At 42.5% G+C, this 23,361-nt stretch overlaps 2 protein-coding genes across 5 annotated transcripts in view; one reads left to right on the plus strand and one right to left on the minus strand.

Annotated features, from left to right (window-relative positions):
* Positions 1-3,569, plus strand: part of LOC123367513 (solute carrier family 22 member 2-like) — a 28,563-nt gene extending 24,994 nt beyond the window's left edge. For all 3 annotated transcript variants that reach the window (XM_045011821.1, XM_045011820.1, XM_045011819.1), the window contains one exon: positions 1,452-3,569. In XM_045011821.1, coding sequence (XP_044867756.1) covers positions 1,452-1,542 — 91 coding nt within the window. In that variant the 3' untranslated portion in view covers positions 1,543-3,569. The remainder of the gene's footprint in view (positions 1-1,451) is intronic.
* A 2,968-nt stretch (positions 3,570-6,537) lies between these two features.
* The window catches only part of LOC123365648 (solute carrier family 22 member 2-like), a 28,978-nt gene continuing 12,154 nt past the window's right edge, over positions 6,538-23,361 (minus strand). Inside the window, exons 4-11 of one of the 2 annotated variants that reach the window (XM_045008415.1) lie at positions 22,095-22,263; positions 18,456-18,570; positions 17,794-17,900; positions 17,401-17,615; positions 16,303-16,411; positions 14,654-14,766; positions 12,528-12,627; positions 6,538-7,698 (exon numbers count right to left, since the gene is read on the minus strand). In XM_045008415.1, coding sequence (XP_044864350.1) covers positions 7,632-7,698; positions 12,528-12,627; positions 14,654-14,766; positions 16,303-16,411; positions 17,401-17,615; positions 17,794-17,900; positions 18,456-18,570; positions 22,095-22,263 — 995 coding nt within the window. In that variant the 3' untranslated portion in view covers positions 6,538-7,631. Of the gene's footprint in view, positions 7,699-12,527; positions 12,628-14,653; positions 14,767-14,801; positions 15,064-16,302; positions 16,412-17,400; positions 17,616-17,793; positions 17,901-18,455; positions 18,571-22,094; positions 22,264-23,361 lie in introns of those variants that run through there. The other variant, XM_045008416.1, reaches the window with a different exon arrangement.

The following is a 23,361-nucleotide window of genomic DNA, read 5'->3' on the forward strand; positions in this document are numbered from 1 at the left end:
TTCTACCCATATTTAATGTTTATAAATACTGTAAATGTTAAAATAGTGTAATCTATCTACACGTGACTGATGGCAAGATTGTGACCTGGAATTTGCATTATGTACCCTCTCACTCCCTTGCAATGGCTACGCTGATCATGGGTAGCAGCACAGGAAGGAGAGCAGCCTCCATGGGGCTCTTGCATCCCAACCTGGTGCAAGGGGACAGGATGGAGTAGGGAGTAGGAGCCAGGGCTCTAGCCCTCGAATTTGCTGATGAGCGTAGTTATGCCGGCATGCCAGGGGAAGGATTTTGTGCCAGGTATGGGTCTGGCACAGGGTATAGTTGGGGAAAGGGGTAGGCAGGTTGTAACGCTGATCATTTTACTCAAAACCTTTTCCCGCCCAGAGCTATTTTGGGGTTGTCTGACTATCTGCTCTGTCTCCAGAGCACAGCGTGTTAATTTAGGAACTTTCGGCTTCGGTTTGTTGCACTGGGAAAACTCTACTTGCCAGGAATCTGAGAACAACAAACATGGGCCATTGGTTGGACTTTGGATAGTAACATCAGTCTCTCAAACTCGTTGCATGACTTGACTGAGCAAATGCTGTTTGGGCGGGTCGGGGGAGGCTTTTTTTCCTGCCCTATAGAATAGAAAAAGATGAGTCCTTATCAGCCACTGAGTGCAGTGATGTCAGGCAGCAATGTTTGTTGAGAGGGGTAGCAAATGTCAAGAGGAATAGACAGCTCATTTTCACAACATCAGAAGTCAGTGACCAGAAGTGCATATGAGGTTAGATGACCATTGAACCCATGGTGACATCTTAAGAATCAAATTAAATTTACTATACAAGGCACCTATCTGAAGTAACAAACAGTATGTGGTGAAACTAATATCTGCAGCTTAGCCTGTAAGCTATGCAATGCGCTATGTTATTGCTGAATGTGTCTCTTCATATAGGCAGAGTACCTTAGCAAATTACCTAAGCACATGCCTAATGTTAAGTACATGAGTAGTCCCATTGCAATCAATGGGGCTACACACAGGCTAAAAGTTAGGCTTATGCTTGTGTACCTTAGATAAAGCATTAAGTCAGCAGTTGGTAGTATGTGCTTAATCATCCAACAAGAACAAAAAAACTGCAGGATATTCATCTCAAGTGAATTACAAACTGTGATGTTGAAGTTGAAAATTTTACCCAACAGCCAATATGCTAGTTCAAGTGTCTAAGTGATTTAGGAGCATAAAACCCATTTTCAAAAGTGACTTAGGCACTTAAGAGCCAAATTCCAATTAGTGTCTTACTCCAAACTGCCTAAATCACTTTTGAAAATGAGACTAAAACACTTCTGAAAATGTTACCATTTTATTTAGCTGGTCACTAGTGTTCTATGTTCCTGGGTATTGCATGTTCTTTTCTCACTTCATCATTGTCCTGATTCCCTTTTTGTTTTTGCTTCATCTTTGCAGGCAAGAAAATCCTAGGGAGAAAATTATCTACCTCCACGTGCAAACGCAGGAAGTTGCACACTCCAAATGTGATCGGTCTTTGGCACAATAATATAAAGAGTTTTTTTAAAATAACACACACCGTAGAACCTTGATTCCTTTTATGCACCTCTGATCCCTGGTTCCACATACTTAAGGTTTTTTCCTGCTTCATTGTCCAAAAGGCACAGCAAGTTACCAAGTACCTTCTTCCCTCTTACCATATTATAGTGTATTTACATTTTAGGACAGTAGTTTTGAAACTTTTGGTTGCCAGTCACGCAGACAACACATGTATCTATTCAGATACTTGCAGTGCCATCATCTCTGTAGTATCTGAGTACTTATTAATACAGATATTACTTTAGGGTATGTCTACACTGCAGTGAAACCCCAGGGTTAGTAGAACTTGAGTCAGCTGACCCATGTTAGAGAACCCTGAACTTGAAAGTCTACACTGGTTGATTAATAATCCTACATTAAGATTTTTCTGGGGTTGAACCTGGGCTCTGGCATCCACACTGCAGCACACTTACCCAAATCAAACTAACCATATCCCAAAGTCCCTAGTGCCCTCCTGAAATGTGGCCACTCTAGCCCTTTGACTGTGATGCACTGTGGGCAAACTTTACTGACCACCCTGCATGCTACAGAAAGTTTGAACAGCTCACCAACGCAACCTGCTGAGCAGTCATTTTGATCTTTGTGCTCCCAGCTACTGGAGCCAGCAAGATGGAGGTGGTGCCTTTTGACAAGCTTCTCCTTTTGTCTTCGCTCCTGTGTCAGGAAAGGGGCAGAACTTTCATGAGGTGCTTTTCAGTGGTGTTTTCTGACCCACCAAAGGTACCTGATGGATAATGGATTTCATGATGGAGCAGGAGGAGGCAGAGGAGGAAGAGTACCCTGTTTTGGCAGACCTACAGTGGCAAATGCTCCTTAGTATAATCAGCATATTTGTTGATGCCCCCTATGTACACTGGTGCTTCTGGCATAGCCTGGTGGGATCACATCATTATGCAGATCTGGAATGACCAGCAGTGGGTACGGCTTGCTCCTACCCTCCAGTGTAGATGAGGGCACCCTTGCTGGTCCAGAAGCAGGTTGCTATAACCATCTGGAAGCTGGCTACCCCAGACTGCTACAGATCTGTTGCCAACCAGTTTGGTGTTGGAAAGATGACTGTCAGTAAAGTGCCTCAGGAACCACCACCACTAGTCAGGTGTGTGGTTTGCCCCAAGGTGGCGGGAACTAAAGATAATCCTGAGGTAATTGCTGGCTTTGAGAGAATGGAGGTTCCTAACTGCACTGAGGCCATTGACTAACCATTATCCAAGACCTCCACCTCCAGCCCACAACTCCAGTCCAGTTTAGATTTCTGGTCTCAACTCTCACTACATCCCTTTGGAAGCCCCATTCATTTCCTTTTCCCATTCTAGTCTCCCTGTTGGTCACTCCTTACTTCTTACTGAGTGTGTCCTGCTCATTCCATCTGCACAGCAACCACCTTCTCCATAAGACCGATAATCACTAGAAGTGAACCGTTCAGACACCTCTCCAGAGTGCCCCATTATCACAGTGTCTGTCTTAGATTCCAAGCACTTTGGGGCGGGGTGGTTTTCATTCTGAATCTTGTAGCGAGCCAAGCACACTGCTGGCACTAAATAGTTAATAACAAGCCAGGTGAGAAGAGGTTGCAGCTGAGCCTGAAGATTCCTGCTAAACTCCTTCTGGGCCTGGTGGAATTTGTGGTGTAACCTTGTCCCAGAGGAGTTGGCAATTGATGAAGTACAATGAGCTTGTTCTTGGTTTGGATTTGACTGAACTGCAATTAATTTTGAGATGTCTTATGAGTCCATCTAGGAGAAACCATGCCACCAACCTAACAAACCTGGTAACTCAGAAGTTTTCTAGTTTATTAATTTATCTAATGAGCACACGTAGAAAAGCTGTGTGTGGCAAACAAAATGAAAAAGACATGCAATGAGAACAGTTGAGTCTGAGAGGAATAAATCAGAGTGCGAAGACCAAATGTAAAAATTCCTTCCAGGATTTGAATGTCTATAAATACAGCTGTGTTGAAATAAAAAGCTGCATAGTACAGGTTCAGCATACGTAACTTCTTGGGGGTGACCTAGTAGTTCTAAGAATATTTACTTCCAGTCACAATTTCATGAGTGTGAAGGCAAAAGCATTTTCTGTAGTTCTGTGCTCACACCCACCCAAATAATATATCTGCCCTTGGGATGTGGAAAGTCAGTATCTGTAATTGTATGCAATACAAAACCTGTCCCAGTTACAAGTGGCTTTATCTGCAGCATTGCTTTCCTGGTATCCAGCAAGCCTTTCTGGTCCAGGCTGGATTGTGACAAAATGACAGTTCTCACTAAGAATTCAGTGGGTTTCTTTTGTGGTGTTTTGGAATTTGACTTAAACAATCTGAATTTCCCCTTGAAGTGAACAATGAATTCAACACCCTGTTCTTTAGTTATACTTGGAACTAGGATCCTGTTGCAGATATGCTGATTGCATTGGTACTTTGAGCAGAACTGGGCCATCAGCGTGCAGAACAATGAGGTGTGTATGTCAGGGTATATAGTGTAGTTGTAGCCATGTTGGTCCCAGGATATTAGAGACACAAGGTGGGTGAGGTAATATCTTTGATTGGACCAGCTTCTGTGGTGAGAGAGACAAGCTTTTGAACCACACAAAGCTCTGAGAGACCCAAAGAAGAGCTCTGTGTAAGTTTGAAAGCGTGTGTCTCTCACCAACAGAAGTTGGTCCATTCAAAGATATTACCTCACCCACCTTGTCTTTCCATGTCATGGTATCACCGCCAATCCATTGGCTAAAGTCAGCAGGAAGACATCTTGTAATTACTGGTGTCTTCACGTTATCAGCAGTTAATGGAAATGAAAAGAGACTTTTCATAACCCCTTATCTAGTCAAAACCACTACGTAAGGACTTTTATCTCCTTCTCAGACACTACATAAGGACAGTAAGGAGAAGGAGATAAAAGTCCTCATGTTTCCGCGCATAAGCAGCCTCTAATAAATGGGAGTTAGGAAGAAACTGCTTCTGTAGGCCACAGGCCAGTTATTCCATAACTGCTACTGCAAGGTTTCTCCCACTTCCCTTTGCAACATCTGGTGCCAACCGATATCTGAGAGAGGCTATTGGACAAGATGGATCACCACCTGATCCAGTCTGGCAATCCTGTCTATATAAGTAGTTTAAAACCTGGAGTGACTATTTCATGCCCCTTAGTTCATATACATTACAAAGTGTCTGGTGTTTTTCAGCCAGGAAAAGGAATTTTAATGACCCTTTATGGATGAGAGATTCCATTTGTAGAGGGGGAGTTTAACAGTGTTTAATTGCTCTTGGTCAGACTGTTTTGCTAAATATAAGAGTTTAATAATCCTTTTAAAGCCCCTCGCCTCCAACACGTTTATAATATTTTGAAAGGAGTATGTTCAAAGGGCTGGGAGATGGACCTGGAATGTGAGAAGGAACGGGGGTAATCAAAAGCCCTAAACTGCAGAAGAAAGTAATGTGGAGTAGGATAATATTGGAGTGAACAGTGAATGTGGGCAGACCTGGGTGGAGGAAAGTGGAGATGGCAGAAGGTCAGAGGCATGGAGATGGGCAAAGAAGAAAGCAGAATAAATGTGTGCTGCCTCATTCAGCTCTTCCTACCTCTAGTTACAAGCCCATTTTTTGTTGTTGTTGTTCAGCTAGACTAACTGAAAACTAGATGCACGCAGGAAGCATTTGAAGCTGTACTGGTAAATTTCTTCATGCTGCATATTGTGAATTGAAGCAGCCCTTCAGCCGTACTAGAAAGGCAGTGGCTAAAATCCAGGTATTCCCCTCTGCCCCCAATATCCGAATCCTGCACTTTTATCATTGCCAGTCCCAGGATTTGGGGAAACTGGGTGCAAGAGCAAGGAGGAGGATGTTCGAATCTCTGTAATCTCCTCCCCAGCTGCTGGCTCTGGTGTGAAGTCTTCTCTGGGTCTCCTAGCACTAGGGGGCAGCAGAGGCCAGGCTTCTTCAGTTCCCCTTCTAAAGAAGGAGGAGGCAGAAAATTTTTTCTGTCTAGGTTTTCATGTTGCCCTCAGGGTAATGTGGGGAATGAAGAAGTGCTAGAAACCTTCCCTGGGTCTCTTCTAGAAGCAGGGAATAAGCCAGTTCCAGACTCATCTGGATTCCCTCTCCTGACCTAATGCAAGGGGGGAAGTTCAGACTCAATTCACTGCAGACTTGGGAGTTGGGATTCTCTTGATGGGACCCCCAACTCCAAGGTAATGGACCGTTCCATCACAGACTTACCCATAAGGGAAGGCAAGCAAACCTTGCCCACCTGTGTGTCACATTGCTGCACCTGAGCTGCCTTGCAGGGAAATCCTGGAAACAAAATAAACCTGATTGTGCAATCCTGGTGTAATGCAGCATCGCAGTAAGGCTGTGTGATTGCAGCTGTGGGCCAGCCCCTACAAAGAGCCCAAGAACTCTACCTCTGCAGAGAGCTGGTGATTATCCTGGAGCTAAATGCTGGAGACATTTGTCTAGTGATGATGTATGTGGATATGAACTCCCTGTGGCAGGAGAAGCAGGATTTGATTGGCGGGTGTGGCATGGATGATAGTAACATAACTGCCACTAGACCTGAAGATTCCCCATGTTGTAACAGAGCGTCCCTGTCTGCATGGGAGAACTGTTTTTAAGACTAAGTGAACACTAGCAGCATGTATACTCCAGTCCTAGGGCAGGTACCAGTGCAAACATTAGATGGCTTCTAAAGACTCTCCTTGCCTTTGTTTAAACTTTCTATTTGTTGTCTACAGAGGATGTTTTAAATCCTTTTAACATGGATGTGCTGGGCGGGGGCCTTGTTTGCTCAAACTTTTTTGATGACGAGATATTTCTTGAATAGCCCTTTTCCTGAAGAACAGTAAGTGCTCGCGCATGGTGTGGATGAAGAACAATGCTGTTTTTTTGTTTGGTTGTTTATTTTTTTTGGTCTGAGTCGCACATCCCTTCGGGCCTAAATTGTGGCTCGGAGTTGGGAGTGATCAGAAGGGAAACACCCATGTGAGATGATGGATGTGATCAGAACCATGTACAGAAGGAGAGCAATGCTTGGCTTTACAGTACCAGGGTGTATGGGGGATCCTTCCGGCTCAGAAGCCCTAGTGCCATGATTTTCCAACTAGAGATCTTTTGTGGCCCATCTCTCTCCTAGTCCTGATCTCACAGCTCCCCTGTGGTACCTATAGTGCAGGATTATGTGCAACAGTAATATTAGGAAAGTAAAGAGGCTAGATGAGCATGAACTTTCTTTAATGCAATGGGAACGGCTTCTTGGTACCATCCACCCATCCCCATCTTGTGTCTGTCTCCTCTCTTTAACTGGATGCTTTTACATTGGTCAGTAACAACTCGCCAGTTTTCCTGCAGCCTCTCCTCTGCTCTGTTCTCTCCACTTTACACTTTGGCTCTGTGTATTCCTGGTTGCCCTCCAATTTTTGTGTTCCCTGCATAGTTGATCCTGGTGGGATTTCTAGGCAATAAAGGCTTGAGGATACCATGCAGGACTCGGAGAGCTGTTTATTTTTGTAATAGTTGGCCTACAAATAGCCTCTGGAAACCCTAAGGCCATGTCTACACTAGGGAGTTTACAGCAGTACCGGTGTAGCTGCACTGCTGTAAGATCACTCATGTAGCCGCTCTATGCCGATGGGGGAGAGCTCTCCCGCCACCGTAATGCAACCACCTCTGAGCAGCAGTAGCTATGGCAGCAGGAGATTGCATGCTGCCACTTATGCTGGTGAAATGTATGTCACTCGCGGGAGGGCTGTGTTTTTTCACACCCCTGAGCGACATAAATGTTGCCAGTGTAAGTGGTAGTGAAGCCACGGTCTAAGTGTCCTGGACTGAGCTACAGCTAGTAGTAATGATCAGTGGTGGAAGGCAGATGTGTGTCACAGATGCAGCTCTGAGAATGATAACCAGTGGTCTGTTGTCCTAAGGACGTGTAGCAAGTATTAAAGCAGAATAAAGACATGATGACAGTAGATGGTTTATATCATATAAATGTTCTGTCCTCAGTCTATTAATGCGCCATCAAAAGCAGGCCCTGGGAGAAGCAGCTCTTTAACTTAATTTGGTGCAACTTCTGTTGTTAAAACATGCAGGTAAACCACTTCTTTTTTGCGCTTTCTTTGTCTGTGGAAACAAAACAGAAAAGGCAATTGGGAGGAATAAGGAAAAGAACATGTGCTACCCCAAGGAACAAAAAGAATAACCAGCTAAAAAGATGCGTATCTTCTACTCTGATTAAATTAAATGAAAAACTAGTTTGTGGTTGGCAAATTAAAAAAAATGAATCTTTTAATTCTTTTCCAGACAAACAGAGGAACTAACCTGCAAAGGAATCAGATTACTCTACTCTAAGGCCCCATTGCATTCTCTATTTCATAGCAAAATACTGATCTCTTTTTATAAGAAACAACCAAGTGCTATTCATTTAAAGGACTGTAAGTTTGCACCAAGTTGTAAAGAATGTATTCAAACTACCCAGCTATGCTAGTACATCTTTTTCCACACTCCACTGTGATTGCTTTGGAGTACACATTGTATGCAATTAAATATGGATTGGTGGAGAAAACGGTTTTAACAGTGATTTGTGATACAAGCCAACAAAATGCAGGAAATGCCAACTGAGGACTGACATGCAGCACAAATGCCAGAGTTATCAATAGTGTGTTGGCCTTTACTTTCTGGTTTTCCTCCATTTTGCTGGTGTTACCACCAAACTTTTGTTTAATTTAAGCAGTATTTTGTGTTTGAGAAAAATAATTCCCTAGGACATTTTTATAAAGCATAGATTTTTATCTAGAGTTCTGTCTGAGCAAAAATACATGCAAGTAGAATGGATTTTTTGTTTTGTCTGTTATATGGCACAGTTTTTTTTTTAACAGGGTGATTTAACATTGGAACAAGCAGCCAAAGGTTGTGGTGAGTCTTCATCTCTTGAGGCCTTCAAGACTAGATGCCTTTTCTGGAAGATCTGCTTTAGCCAAACACAAGTTACTGGGCTCAATAGAGAAGTAACTGAATGAAATTCCATGGCCTCTGATACACAGGGCCTCAGACTTGATGATCTAATGGTCCTGTCTTGTCATAAAATTTATGAAAAATAATCATGATAAAAAGTAGCTCCAGCTACTGAGAAACTACTAACTTTGTTTTCACATATATAGCGCGCGCGCTCTCTCTCTCTATAATTTTGTGATACAGCATGGCCAGAGGGCAGCAGGAGAGGGTTAGAAGGGAGCCTTATTCCCTGTAAGGGGAAGAAAGTTTGCTATAGATTAACTAGAGCACCTGAAGCCAATTAGAGCACCTGCAGTCAGTCACATGATAACCCCTGCTTCAATCAGACAGTGTGGGAGTTGGAGCAGAAAGGATTGGTGTTGGAGCAGAGAACAGTTTGAAGGGAAGCAGAGGACAGTTTGCAGAAGTGCTGTGGTGGGCTAAAGTCCTAGACCCTAGGTAAGGGGCACCTGGCTTGTGCAGAGGGAGGGCAGGAAGCCCCCCACAAGCTGAAGGGCAGGAGAGGGAAGCAGCCCAGGGGAAGGAACCGTCAGTTCATGTGGTTCACCATTATCCTCAGGGCCCCTGGGCTGGGACCTGGAGTAGAGGACAGGCCCAGGTCCCTCCCTCTCCACTCCCCTCCTCTAGGACACTAGTGGGGCAATTAATATTCTAATTTAGGGGCAAGAAATGGTGCCCTGAACCTCCCCCCCCCAAAGAAGAGAAAGTGCAAGACCCATCATAATAGTGCTGGCAATTTGCCATATATATATATATAAGAGAGAGAGAGAGATCTATAAAAAAAATACACATACACACACACACATACACACACACGAAGTTAAAAGAGCATTCAGGTTGCAAAGTTAACCACTCAAAATTTAGGAAATGCCAGGTTTAAATTTGCCTGTGGAACCTTAATTTGGCCCCTCGTGCCTATGCATTGAGATTTTTTTTAATTACATGATCACATACTAATTTGTTTAGAGACATTGTTATCCTTTATGTGGACAATCACTAGAAAGTGATGAGTCACACGCTTTGCCAGCAGGTTTTACAGATATTTGCTGAGAGCGAAGGAATGGTGAGACCTGGGAATCTTGGGTTCCATTCCAGCCTCCGGAAGGCACAGACTTTACTGCCAATTCCCCCCTCCCTCCCCATGTGATCCCTTCACCCTCCTATGCTCTAGCCTGCCCCGTGCCAGTCCTATGTTTCCCACCCTTGCTCCAGTTCCATTCTCCTCACCTAGCTAATCTGAGTTTACGTTCTTTAGGCTTCTCATCCAAGTTCCAGTCTGTGTGCCCAGTACATCCTAGTTTCACCTCTCCTGACCCACCCCGCCCCCCTTGCCCAGCTAATGCCAGTCTCCCCACCCAACTTCTAAACCACTATGCCTCTCTACCCCATACTGGCTCCAATAGCCCTCCACATATTCCCCATCCACACTGACTCCCACTCCCTATTTCCCTACTCTTGGGCTACTTGTCTAATCTCGTGTCCTTCCCCTGATTCCTTGGCCCAGCCAGGCCCAGGTTTCCTCTGACTCCTCATCAGGTCTCTCTCCTGACCACCTTCTCTTCACCCCTGCTGTTTCTCAGTCCCAGTCGCCCTGCCCATCCAGTCTGTCTTCCACCCATTTACTGGCTCCCAGTCCCTCTAGACTCCACTTCCAGCCTGTTTCCTTGCTCAGCCAGTCTCCCCTGCCAAGTTTCCTTGTCCTAATCTACAGCCCCTGCTTTTGTTCAGTCTGAATCTGTTTTTATCTGGCTTTTGTCCCCTCTGCATTTGAATCTGACACCACCTTGAGCAGTGGGTCACTGAGAGCACAGGAAAGTCAGGCTCGTTACTCTCAGTTCAGGTGCTTGGGCCTGGCGCAGCCCACAGCAGCTCAGAGCTGCAAGTGCAGGGGAAGTCCTGCTCGGCCCTAGGCTGGAGCATGCCCAGTGAAAACCGAATCTTTGGGGCATTTACTTGAGTCTCAAGAGAGCATGTGCAAACTGCAGTTCTTCAGACTTAGAATTTGGCCAAATTTGGGTAGATTTGCCTAGGAATAGCACATGGTCTGTCCCTGACACATAGGCCACTACCCAATTCCTTGCTCCAAAGCATGGGGATGATGGAGCTTTTTAAAGAGAGGGCACAAGAATTTTTGATTGGGGCAAAATAATGTTCCCCCTAGCTTCATTCTTGGAAGTGACTGAATCATTTCTCCCCAAAGTTTAGCCTGAGGCATGGAAAATTAAAGTCTGCACTGTTAAAATTTGGCCAAGTTAAAAACAACTAAAACTAGAGTCTGGAAACCCCAGTAATAGGCAACCCTAACTATCCCAGTGTCCTACTTCAGAGATGTGCTGACATTGCCATTTAATCATCAAGCGTATGAATAGCTTCTTGGAGGGTCAAATTCACCACTGTCCCCTTGTTCTTTCTCCTTATTCTCTTCTTTCCCCATCAGCCACAGCCATGCCTAAATTGAAGTGTATCACACCACATTCTCAGCTGATGTCAATAGAGCTATGCCAGTTTACAGCAGCTGAGAAACTGGCCCATAGGGTTTAAAAAGAGAGAGCACATGCACATGTGCTGGATGAATACCACACTGTATTTATTTGCTCACATTGGCTTCAGCCCTGCTTGTTCTTTTTTTAATGGGAGCTGTCCGTGAGCATTTGAGCAACTATTTTATTTGCACAAATGCATCTAAAAAGTGGAAAACACATTGTAAACCTGCTCTACTACACTGATGACACATTTTAAGTTGGTATCCATTAGTATTCTGACTGGAAAGGATATGCCAAGCAGTGCCTAAGCTATATCCAATATAATTAGGGACAGTTTTCCCAAAACTCCTTGCCTTGCATGAGGGCAATTAAATAAGCCAAACAAGAACCTGACTTTACCTTGCACAGCTATGACCTCAGCTTGAGGGTAGTTTCCCTGTCACTGAACAAAATGAGATGTAAACTCTGAACCCAGCCAATGTATCTTTTATGTAACTTTTTTTCTGTTGGTAGAAAAGGGGAATCAGCTGCCAAAACTCACTGCCAAGGTTCTTTCCTACTACAAAGACCCTGCACTGAATTAAGCTGTGGGTTCAAAAGTCACCTCTAGTTCTTTGCTCTTCCCTTTTATCCGTGACAGCTGCTATTGCTGTCACAGTGAAGACTTCATTCCACATACCTACAGACGAAAGTTTGCTGCCTCTCAGTATGTAATGCACGTGCCTGTATTGAACAGCCAACATCAAGGTCGCAGCTTTTCAAATTCCATGTAAAACAAACTTCCTTTCAGCTATATACTTGTGTACAGCTCGATTAGATCATGCAGTATAGCAGTGATACTGCTATCCAAAGGCCAGCTCACGACCTCTGTTATTTGTTCTTGGATTCCTGGTAGGCAGGAAGTACGGTAGTGCTTTGCGACTGCACCAACAAACATTCTGAAACTAACACGATGCTTGGTAGAGAGAAGGGGATGGCAACGCAAAATGATCTGAACCATAAATTGGACCATTGGGGAAAACAAAAACAGATGCCAGTATTTTGTAGTTGTGAAATACTGTATCATTGTGACTCCTGATGTGGGTTTGGTATGACATGTTACATTTAACAAACAAACCAGCCAAAACCACTACGAATTTACTGGAATACTTAGGAATAAGGATTCCACCCTCTTCACATTTTTGTTAAAAACAAGTCTAAAAATAGCAATGACATTTAGAGCCTGGATTAAATAAAATGGAATAACTTAAAATCTGCTATCTTGCCACCCCAGTAGAAAAACTGTGCATTAGTCTTTTCAGGTATTACATTGTGACTTTAGTTTTCTGCGTTTCTGTGCCTGCAAAGTAGACCAACAACAGATCCTTCCAGGGATGTACAATAAAATGGTGTTCTGAGGGAGATTCTGTTAATAAGGTTTGACACACATTTCTCTTAGGCTGCATGGTACTGTACCTGTGCATGTTTTCAGCATCTTCTATGGTCTCAGGCAAAGTTTTCCCTTTGGTCTCAGGTAGGAGCAGAACCAGTCCACCATCAATTAAACCAACCACAGCTTGGAACAAAGATCACGCAAAAGGGTTAAATTTGATACAAAATACACAGTGAGCATGACATGGTTTAATATTCATTTGCAGCAATGATTATGAATTTGAGGCAAAGCTGCCTCTGCTGAATGAATGTTGTTCCATTTTTTCAGTAGGCTCTGCTCTTATTACTGAGGCCCTTCTGAGATGAGACGAGAGAGGGTGGGCCACTCTCTCAGATGTGGCTTAGCCCCTGCACCACTCAGAGGGCACAAAGGAGCTAGATTCTGGCTCCAACATGCCAACTGAGACTTCCCCTGGTGAAGCTCCTGTGCCACCGGCTGCCTCTTCCCCACTTGTTGGCAGAGGATGTGAACTTGGGAAGGGAAGGGATGGCACTCTGCTACATCAGTCCTCCACTGGGGCCTGACCCCTTCCGGACCATATGCCTGTGGTGAAGGCCTAACCTAATTTAGCTGGTGTATCTAACATATTGCAATCATCTCAAACAAAATTCCAACACTGAGTCCACAGTGAAAGAACATTAGGTGATACAGGTCATTTCTAAGCCATGACATTTAGTGAATCTTCCTATCATGAGAACAACAGGGAAAAATATGGTGTATCTCCTAGCGCACAGTATTGTCTACTAGGGAAGTTCTCTTACAAAATTAGTGAATGAGGAGATTTCACTCCAACTGCATCCCTTTGCCTAGGCAATCTGTTCCCTCCGTCCCACAACCACACATCCTAAATCCTTCAAACCACCCACTTTCTGTGAAGTAGTGCAGAGTCTCATCCGTTGCTGCAGACACTATCGGTTAAATGTTCCATGAGCTGAATACACCTTCAACATTGTTGCTTGGGTACTAGGGAAATATAGTGCTTTCCATAGCTGTATCTAGGGGTTGGAGTCCTTTGGAGAATCATCACTGGCTTCTGTGGGGAGTAGGCTGTGGTGAGTTGGCTGTTTCCCTCATCCAAGGACTCATGGAAGCAACTGGCCAGTATTCATGGACAGCCCAGTAGGCCAAGAGGTAAGGAAGCATGGTCGAATGGTTAGGATGCTAACCATAGGGGGGAGGGATAGCTCAGTGGTTTGAGCATTGGCCTGCTACACCCAGCATTGTGAGTTCAATCCTTGAGGAGGCCACTTAGGGATCTGGGGCAAAAATTGGTCCTGCTAGTGAAGGCAGGGGGCTGGACTTGATGACCTTTCAAGGTCCCTTCCAGTTCTAGGAGATTGGTATATCTCCAATTATTACCTTTTATTACCTTTAACCTGGCATGCGGGAGACCAAGATTCAATTCCTTGCTCTGCCACAGACTTTCTACCTTGCATAAATCACTTGGGGAAGTGTCCCTTTCTGTCCACACTTCTAAAAGGATTTTGTTAAATTGGAGTGGGTTCTAAAAAGGGCTACGAGCGTGATTCGAGGTCTGGAAAAATCTGTCCTCTGAGCTACACTGAATAAACTCAGCTCCTTTTAGTCTAATGGAAAAGGTTAAGAGATGACTCACTAGTTCATGGTCTCCAAGTACCTACATGGGGAAGAGATTTCTGATGGTAGTGTGTTCTTTATCAGTCAAAAGCATGCCATGATCCAGTGGATGGAAGCTGAAGCTAGAAAAATTCAGACTAGGAATAAGATTAAAAAAAATGAGGTTGAGGGCAATTAACCATGGGAACAATTTACCTAGGACATGGTAAATACAGAAACAAGGTGGGTGAGGTAATATTGTTTATTAGACAACTTCTGTGGGTGAGAGAGAAACTTTTGAGCTTACACAGAGCTGCTCTTCAGGTCTGTGAAACTCAGTGTCACTGTTCTTTAAAAGGTTGAACAGATTGTGCATCTGTAACTGAGTACATTTCTCAGACCTGAAGAAGAGCTCTGTGTAAGCTTGAAAGCTTGTCTCTCTCTCGCCAACAGAAGTTGGTCCAATAAAAGATGATATCTCACCTACCTTGTCTCTTTAATATGCTGGGACCAATGTGGCTACAACAACCCTGCATATAGTAAATACAGTCACTCTACAATACAGAACTCTTACCAAAAACTACAAGTGGCAGTTCATGCCAGATCTCTGCCAGTCTGTAGACAATGAATGGAGTTATGATCCCACCAATATCACACATGGAAGAACAGACAAGTACTCCCAGGTTCCTAGAAAATACATGTACATGAAATGTTCCCCCATTATTAATTTGTTTAAAAAGAATTCTGCAGCTATTCACTTAAACATTTTTAGCAATGCACACAGAAGAATAGGCAAACCATTCCTGTTAACAATACTAGGAGGGATGTGTCTAATCTGTTGCATATTGCAACAGAAATGTCCCCACTGGGCTATAATGAGAACAACAGTAGGTACTACAGAGATGTCGAAAAGAACCTAGGAATTGGTCTGTGCGCTAGGCATTGGTCTGAAACGTGGTCTTATTTAACATCTTCATTAATGATCTGGGAAGAGAGGATAAATATCTTGTTAATGAAATTCACAGAATATAAATTGGGAAAAGTTGCAAACATTGGTGAGGAAATAAAAATAATAAAAAGGAACTTTAAAAAGTCCACTTCTGACTGGGCTAATAATAACCAAGAGTAATAGGATGCATTTGATTTAAAAAAATGGGTGAAATGTCAGGCAAATCTTCCAGTGAGATGTACTAGAAAATGCAAGTGTTCCTTAGGTGGTGCAATGGAAGCCCCATCGTTTTGGAGATATAAATCTAGACTGGATAAAGCCCTAGAATAAGCACTATAAGGAATAATCCTGTATTGGTAAAGAGATGGACAAAAATGTCCTGTAGGTTTTCTGTTCTTCATTTGTATAATACCTTCATTTAGTCAGGTTTTTTTGGAGGGAAGGGGAAAAGGATGAGGCCAGAGGAGGCATTTAAATGATTTGTACCATATGCTTCAGCAACCTGCCATCATTAGTCTGTGGCTCTGTCATCCATTGTAGTGTAAGCTGAGAGAGAAGGAGGTGAGAGCAGAGAACAGAGCCTGGGTCTCTTATGGCACCATGACATGCCAGGTGCAGGTTATCTGGGCTGCTGTTCACATTGCTTGAAATTTGTTTTTAGGTGTATTTTGTAAATACAAAAGCACTTTGTTCAGGCACTACATGGCCAGCAGCTTCCCCTACTCTAGCAACAGCCTCCAGCCAGCCTCCGTTGGCAATCCCCAGGCCCCAATCATTTTCTCCTGGCTTGCTTCCACTAGATCTCTGTTGCTGCAGCTTTTTCATTCTTCATTGGCTCCTTTTTCATCAGCTTCTGGGGGAAGCCTTTCAGCATCACCACAGCTACAAGCCTGAATCAGTCTTAAAATCAGCCAGCACCAAGTGTGTTTCACTGACCCTGGCCGAGATGCTAAATATCCATCTATAGAGTGATTATTCTCAAATCCAGTCTTGTGTTTTGTGGTATCTGAAACAACTTTTGCAGTGAATGTTCTGCATCAAGCTCTGCTCCATTGGGCCATGCAATGTATTTGGATAGGTTAAAGGTGGCCCACTGTGCTGTTTAATTTTTAATTAAACTTCTGTCATTTGATAGACATGCTGTTGTGTTTTTTCTAATGTGCAGTCTGTGGCTCTAACATGTTTCTGTGATACCCTTGAATCAGTAAATAGAGACACTCTGCACTCTTACCCATTACGTTTTATACTGGATTACCAGAAGACGGTGCACCCACCTGAGAAATGTTGGGTACAATTCTGCATTCACTAGGCAAACCATTTCATAGCACATGGTAATTCCCATTCTGCCCAAGCAAGCTGCAGTAATTTTTAACCAATAGATATCTGGAAGGAAGTCATACGTTAGTTACAAAGGTGGCTGGTTTCTTCTGATCATGTCATAAAAGAGTGTGAAAGATTGCATTTGGTAAATACCATGCAGCACAGGAATCCCACGGGGGAGCTACGAATGGGTTCTCCTTTCACCCCATATCAGTTTGCAATACTAATACTTCAGAGTTTTTTAAGCATTTTAGATTTGTCAGTGTGCTGTACAGTCTTAAAGTAGCTGACCCCCACAACACTCCTGGGTGGTAGGGTAAGCAGTGAGTTCTTCGTTTCCCTATTTGTAAAATGAAAGCAGCAAAGATAGTCGCTTGCCCAAGTGCCACATACACACAGAACTAAGATTAGAATGCAGGATTTCCTAGCTCTAGCCACAACTCTAATTGATTAGAGTACATCACCTCCTTGTATAAACCAGGAAGTGTCCGATCGCTGTTTTAAAATGAGTTTGGTCTGCCAGCTGAGCTCAGTTTTTGGGCTGTACGTAAAAGTTTGAGGAAGATATATTATTTATTAAATCTTAAGTGACTGGTGCACCTGAGACTATATACATGTAAAAGAGCATATTAAAATTCGTAAGATCCTGGGGTCTGTCACTGGGATTGTCCATCGGGTTAGATGTGTACCAGTTTTTTGTGTGTGTGCAAATACAAAATATGGGGTGTACAAAGACATGTCTGGCCAAAACAGTGTGTTTGTGAACTTGCATGTGTAAATTTACAGGCTGAGTTGATGCCATCTGGGAAATTTAGCCCATTATCTGCCCCCCTTTTTTCAGCACTTGCATTATAAAAAGCTCTTAGAGGGGGGAAATGATTGGTAATTTTTATCTTCACCAACGCTTGTGGGAAAATACCTATAATTTGTTCCCATTGAATTGCATCACTGATGTAGACTATAATAGCAAAAGTGGTCTTTTCAGTTCTCCAGAACACTCTCACTCTCTCAGGGGTGATGGTGACAGACTAACAAAAGCTTGAGTAACTCACCGTCTGGGATGAAAGCTGTAATAAGGCAAGCAGCCCCTGCCACCAGATTTGCTGCAGCCCAGGGATAGCGACGGCCAATGCGATCAATTGTGAGTATGAGTATGAGGGCGGCTGGAAATTCAACCAGAGCAGAATAGAAGAAATCCAGATAAATGTTCCCACCAGCAATCCCCATGTGCATGATGAGCCCCTGGTACAGAACAGAGCTTGTGAACCTAGGCAGAGAGCAGAGCCCAATTCAAGCCAAGTTTGCAAAGGGATAGATTAGTCAAAGAATTAAGAATCACTGCCAGTCAAGGGCCATATGGGGAAAACAGAGCCAAAGTAACTATGTGGGGGATGATGGGAGGTGGTCTAATGCTTTGAAATGAAAACCGTGTTACCCTCCCTTACCAAGTGTACATCAGAATGAGTGTATGTTTCCTTATCTGAGGTGTTCTGACCAAGTCTAGAAATGAAGGGCTCAGCTTTTCCCCATCTTCCTCTTCAGGGTTGAGACTCTAGGAAAGAACCAGAGGGACATTAAGGAAGAGGTTAGGGGGTGAGAGTCTGGGGAGTCTGGCCTTGTTTATTTTCACTGGATCAACATAAGTATCATTTCTGGAATTTTTCATTTACCAATTAAGAGTTGTCTGTAAAATTACCAAAAACTGAGGGGAAGTGTGAACACTTAAACAGCCCACCCTTTCCCCCAGCTGTCTGTCTGTACCAAAGCCACCTCATTAAATGAAGCAACATTTCTTTTTAAAAACAATAAATGAATAAAAGATACTTTGGAATTTTCAGTCAGATGTGATCTGGTTGGTTGAATACTGCTTGATACTTCATAAGAGGAAGAACTCATTTTGGCTATTGGAATATTTATAGGAGTCTCCATTCATATAAGTGTGTTTTAATATCCAAGGCTTTCACAAAAGAAAACCACTCAACTCCACTTTGCAGATTTGCAGCACTTCGGCTTGTCAGTTTGCTCTCTGCTCCGGATTCAGAGCAATCCTAAATATATAGCATTGTTTGCTTGTAATTACACACCCAGGAAAAAAATACATGATCACCTGTAAAGAGGGAGGCACCTTTTTCCCATTTCCCTTGGCAATACGGTTAATAATTTTCATGGCTTTGTCATTTTTCTGTTGAGCTATCAGCCACCTTGGTGACTCTGGCAGACACCTGCAACACAAGCAACCAGGCACAGGTATGTGGAAACAAAATATGTTACTGTAACACTGTGTATTCAAACTAAATTGAGTTTCTGTTGATAGGACATTAAGGGGTACAGGACACCCATAACTCCAGCTGAAGCCATGGGGGGTGAGGATGCTTAGCTACTCTCAGGTTCATCATTTCCAAGGCCACAAGAGATCATCGTGATCATTTACTCTGTCCTCTTGTATAACACAGGCCAGAAAACTCCCCCAAAATAATTCCTAGAGCATATCTTTTAGAAAAATCTTCAATCTTGATTTAAAAATTGCTAGTGATGGAGAATCCCCCACAACCCTTGGTAAATTGTTCCTGTGATTAATTATCTCACTGTTTAAAAAAAAATATTGCATTTCTTTTCCAGTCTGAATTTGTTTAGTTTTAACTTCCTTCCATTGGATCTGTGTAGATTGAAGAGCCTATTGTAAAATATTTGTTCCCCACATAGGTACTTATAAACTGTGCTAGTCACTCCTTAACAAAGAGAAGGCTAAGCTAAACAGAGACACGCAAGGAGCTCAATCAGTATAAAGCAGGTTTTCTAAACCTTTCCCATGGCTCTTCTCTGAACCCTCTCCGGTTTATCAACATTCTTGCAGATTGTGGACATCAGAACTAGACACACATTCCATCAGTGGTCAGGCCAATGCCAAATATGGAGGTAAAATAAACTTTCTATTCTTACTTGAGTCTTCTGTTTATGATGACATCATTTGGCTTTTAGGAAAAAAACCCAGTTTGCTATATTTTGAAATAATGTAAAAAAATTCTGTCCATAAAATATGAGAAGGGGTTAACATTTTTCTAGATTGTGAAATTGTGATGAAACTTTTTGCTGAAATTCTGACAAAATAGTCAACAAAATGTTTGCAGATTTGTTGTCTTTATTGTTTGCCATTTTAAACCAATAGAATCATAAAAATGTTGGGCTGGAAGGGACCTCTGCAGGTCATCTAATGAAACCCTGAACTGAGGCAGGACCAAGTGTACCTACTCCATCCTAGACAGGTGTATGTCTAATCTGTTCTTAAAAACCTCCAGTGATGAGGATTCAACAACCTCCCTTGGAAGCCTATTCCAGTGCTTAACTACCCTTATAGTTAGAAAGTTTTTCCTAAATCTGACCTAAATCTCCCTTGCTGCAGATTAAACCCATGACTTCTTGCCCTACCTTCAGTGGACATGGACAACAACGGATCATTGTCCTCCTTATAACATATTTGTTTAAGAACTGGTTGGACAAACACATGTCAGGGATGGTCTAGGTCAGGAGTTCTCAAACTGGGGGTCGGGACCCCTCAGGAGGCCGTGAGGTTATTACATAGGGGGTCACGAGCTGTCAACCGCCACCCCAAATCCCGCTTTTCCTCCAGCATTTATAATGGTGTTAAAAACATTTTTATGTTTTTAATTTATAAGGGGGAGTCGCACTCAGAGGTTTGCTATGTGAAAGGGGTCCCCAGTACAAAAGTTTGAGAGCCACTGCTCTAGGTTTACTTGATCCTACCCCAGCAAAAGGGGCTGGACTTGAGGACCTCTAGAGATCCCTTCCAGCCCTACATTTCTATGATTTACTTTGAAGGAAGCTATCAGATTACCCGCCCCCGTCACTCTTCTTTTCTCAAGACTAAACATGACCAGTTTTTTAGTCTTTTCTCATAGGTTAGGTTTTCTAAACCTTTTCTCATTTATGTAGCTCTACTCTGTACTCTCCTGAGTTTATCCACATCTTTCCTAAAGTTTGGCCCCAAACGGGACACAGTACTCCACTGAGGCCTCACCAGTGCTGCACAGAGTGGGACAATGACCTCTCGTGTCTTATATATGACACTCCTGTTAATAACTCCCCCAAATTGTATTCGCCTTTTTCTCATCTGCATCACATTGTTGACATATATTCAATTTGTGATCCACTATAACTCCCAGATCCTTTTCAGTACTACTACTTCATAGCCAGGGATTCCCCATTTTGTATTTGTGCATTTGATTTTCCCCTCCTGCGTGGAGTACTTTGCACTTGTCTTTACTGAATTTCATCTTGTTGATTTCAGACAAATTCTCCAATTTATTAAGGTTGTCTTCAGTTCTAATCCTGTCCTTCAAAATGATAGCACCCCTCCTCCCCCAGCTTGATGTCATCTTCCAATTTTATAAGTATACTCTCCACTCCATTATCCAAGTTGTTAATTAAAATATTGAATAGTACTAATAAATATGCTCTTAAACTAAATGAGTAATTTTTTAAAAATTACAAATCACCGTCCTCATCTTTCCCACTGCTTAAAGACACCCATGTTTCAAATGTTAAATCTCACTGCTAGAGATGGGTCTAGAGAGAGCCCCTGGAACTCTGTGCATGGGGTAATAGTGGGTGGTATAGAATTTTGCAGCTGGCCCCTAGCTCTCTAATAGATCAAACTGAAGCCTCTAGATTTGGAAAAAAAACAAGTCTGGAAGGAGTGGGATGACATGCAAAATTCAGACCTGGATTAGAATCCCAACCCCATCTCTAAATAAGGCTAGAATAGTGACCTAGTGGCTAATGTTTTATTATTGCCATTCTGGGGCTGAATGTACAGAGAAGGTGCTGGAGATGCAGGACTCTTGGTATGGATGATAGAATGGAATAGAGTGTCTTACATTGTTAGGTAACAACCTCTTCACTCATTAACAACACTGAGTGCTAGATTGACCATAACACTGCATTCAAGATATGGTAGATTTTTTGTGCGGAATATTCTAAAATTTCAGGTTAGCTGTCTAATCGAGTGCAAAGTAGAGCTAATGGAAAAATGGAATTTCCATCCCCTGGGAACCTCCAATATCTCAACATTTCTTTTCATCCTGAATCAGGAAGAAAAGTCAAAATATCAAAACTTTTTGCTGAACAAGTTCCAAAAAATTTAAATTCAGAAAAGTTGAGGCATTCTGTTCTGGGTCAGATTGACATTAGTGTGTGTGTCTGCTTCAGACACTGGGATGCCTTATGTGAGTTGTTCTGGGTCCTTAATGCCCCCATTATCTCCTATAGGCCGTCCACCCTGGTTGAACTACATCTGCTATGATGCAAGGTGGTCTTTTCCTGTGACTGATTCTTATGGGATTCTCATGACATACTGCAATGGCTCAGCAGCAGAGAGAGACTGCCATGCACCAAGGGAGATATAGTCCAGTTGGAGAGCCAGGGCATGAGAGGCCTGAAACTACAAATCCCATGAATCAACGCAGTGGCTTTGGTAGACACAGAAGTTAATGTCGACCTGACATGAGACAGAAGGTTTCATTTAGATTGTTCTATTGGAAAGTTCTGCAGAAATTGACCCTTTCCTGTGGAAATTTTAATCCTGGTGAAACCCCATTTTTTAATGGTAAAATGTTGCAGCTGAAACCTTTTGACTAGCCCTAACAGTAAACTAACGTAGTCAAAAGGAGCTCAAACTAAAATCTCCATTTTGTATTTTTGCTCTTAGGTGAAATATAAATTTGCTTACCAGTAATAGAGCAAGAAGAAAAAGTTTGGCAGAGTAACAGTGAGCTGCAGCCATCTCCAGTGAGGAATCATATAAGCAATAGCAGAGAGTACGAGGAGTCCAACAGTAAAGGCTACTTGGTAAACAATTCCTACTGTCCTTCTATAGCTTAAGCCAACAAATTCTGTGACTAAAAAGATAACACAAATCAAGGTAGAAAAAAATCAGTGATAAATCAATTTAGAGATTGGAGAACCTAGATCCCCTAATTTAAAACCATTAAAATTTTTATAGATTCTAGAATTTATGATCTTGTAAAATTTGTCCTATCTAGAAGCCTTTAAACTGAGTTCTCTACATCATTGAAGAGTAACTATTTATTTAAAAATCAAATTATACAAATTCGTCATGTTTCATGAACAGAAATACATAGACTTTTTGAAAAGTTTGGATGTTACTAAACCACAGTAAATTTCTAACAGTGATTTTGGTATCTAAATATTTATTTTTTTAAATGAATACCACTAAGTGGAAAATGGCAGTAGATTTGAGGGGGAGGGGACAGGGGAGGAGGTAGAGAACTTATAATTGATGTTTCTTGAGAATGTAGTTTAATAAAGTATAAAACATTGTTGATGTCTGTTTATGTGGACTTGTATTAGAAGCTGTTCAGTATCATTACTGTGTGCATATTTAATTTTTAGATTTCTTTTTTTCAGAAAGGACTTAGTAGTATGTTCTCATTTTGAGATTACATATGAAAGAAGAGTATTTATTGTGTCAGAGTTAAGGGCGTTGAGTTGTGATGAAATATGCATTTCTTTGTACTTGGTGTGAACAGGTGAAATCTTGTCCTCATTGAAGTGAAGGGGAGTTTTGCCATTGACATCAGTAGGGCCAGGATTTCACCCATTAACATGTTATGTGGACAAGGGATGTGTTTACCTATTTGTTTCTTGCATTTAAGTGCTTTGGTTTTCTAAATGTAAAAAGGAAGTCTAATACTGTCATGCGGTAACCTTACCTTGTCTGGAAGTAAGGTTTTTTTGTTTTTTTTTAATAAGGTCTCAAGTCATGGAACCACAAAAAGTCTGGGGAACAAACTTCAATTTGGACATGACACTACTCACTACCTTTTGAGGCCAGCCACACTCAGTCTGTACGCTATGTATACACTGCAGCGGAGGGCGTGCCTCCTAGCCTGGGTAGACAGACGTGCTTGAGCTAGCGTGCTAAAAATAGTAGTGTGGACGTTATGACATAGCCATTGACGCAGGCGAGGCACCTA

Source organism: Mauremys mutica, chromosome 3 (genome assembly GCF_020497125.1).
Source record: "Mauremys mutica isolate MM-2020 ecotype Southern chromosome 3, ASM2049712v1, whole genome shotgun sequence".
In the NCBI taxonomy this organism is placed as follows: domain Eukaryota; kingdom Metazoa; phylum Chordata; order Testudines; family Geoemydidae; genus Mauremys; species Mauremys mutica.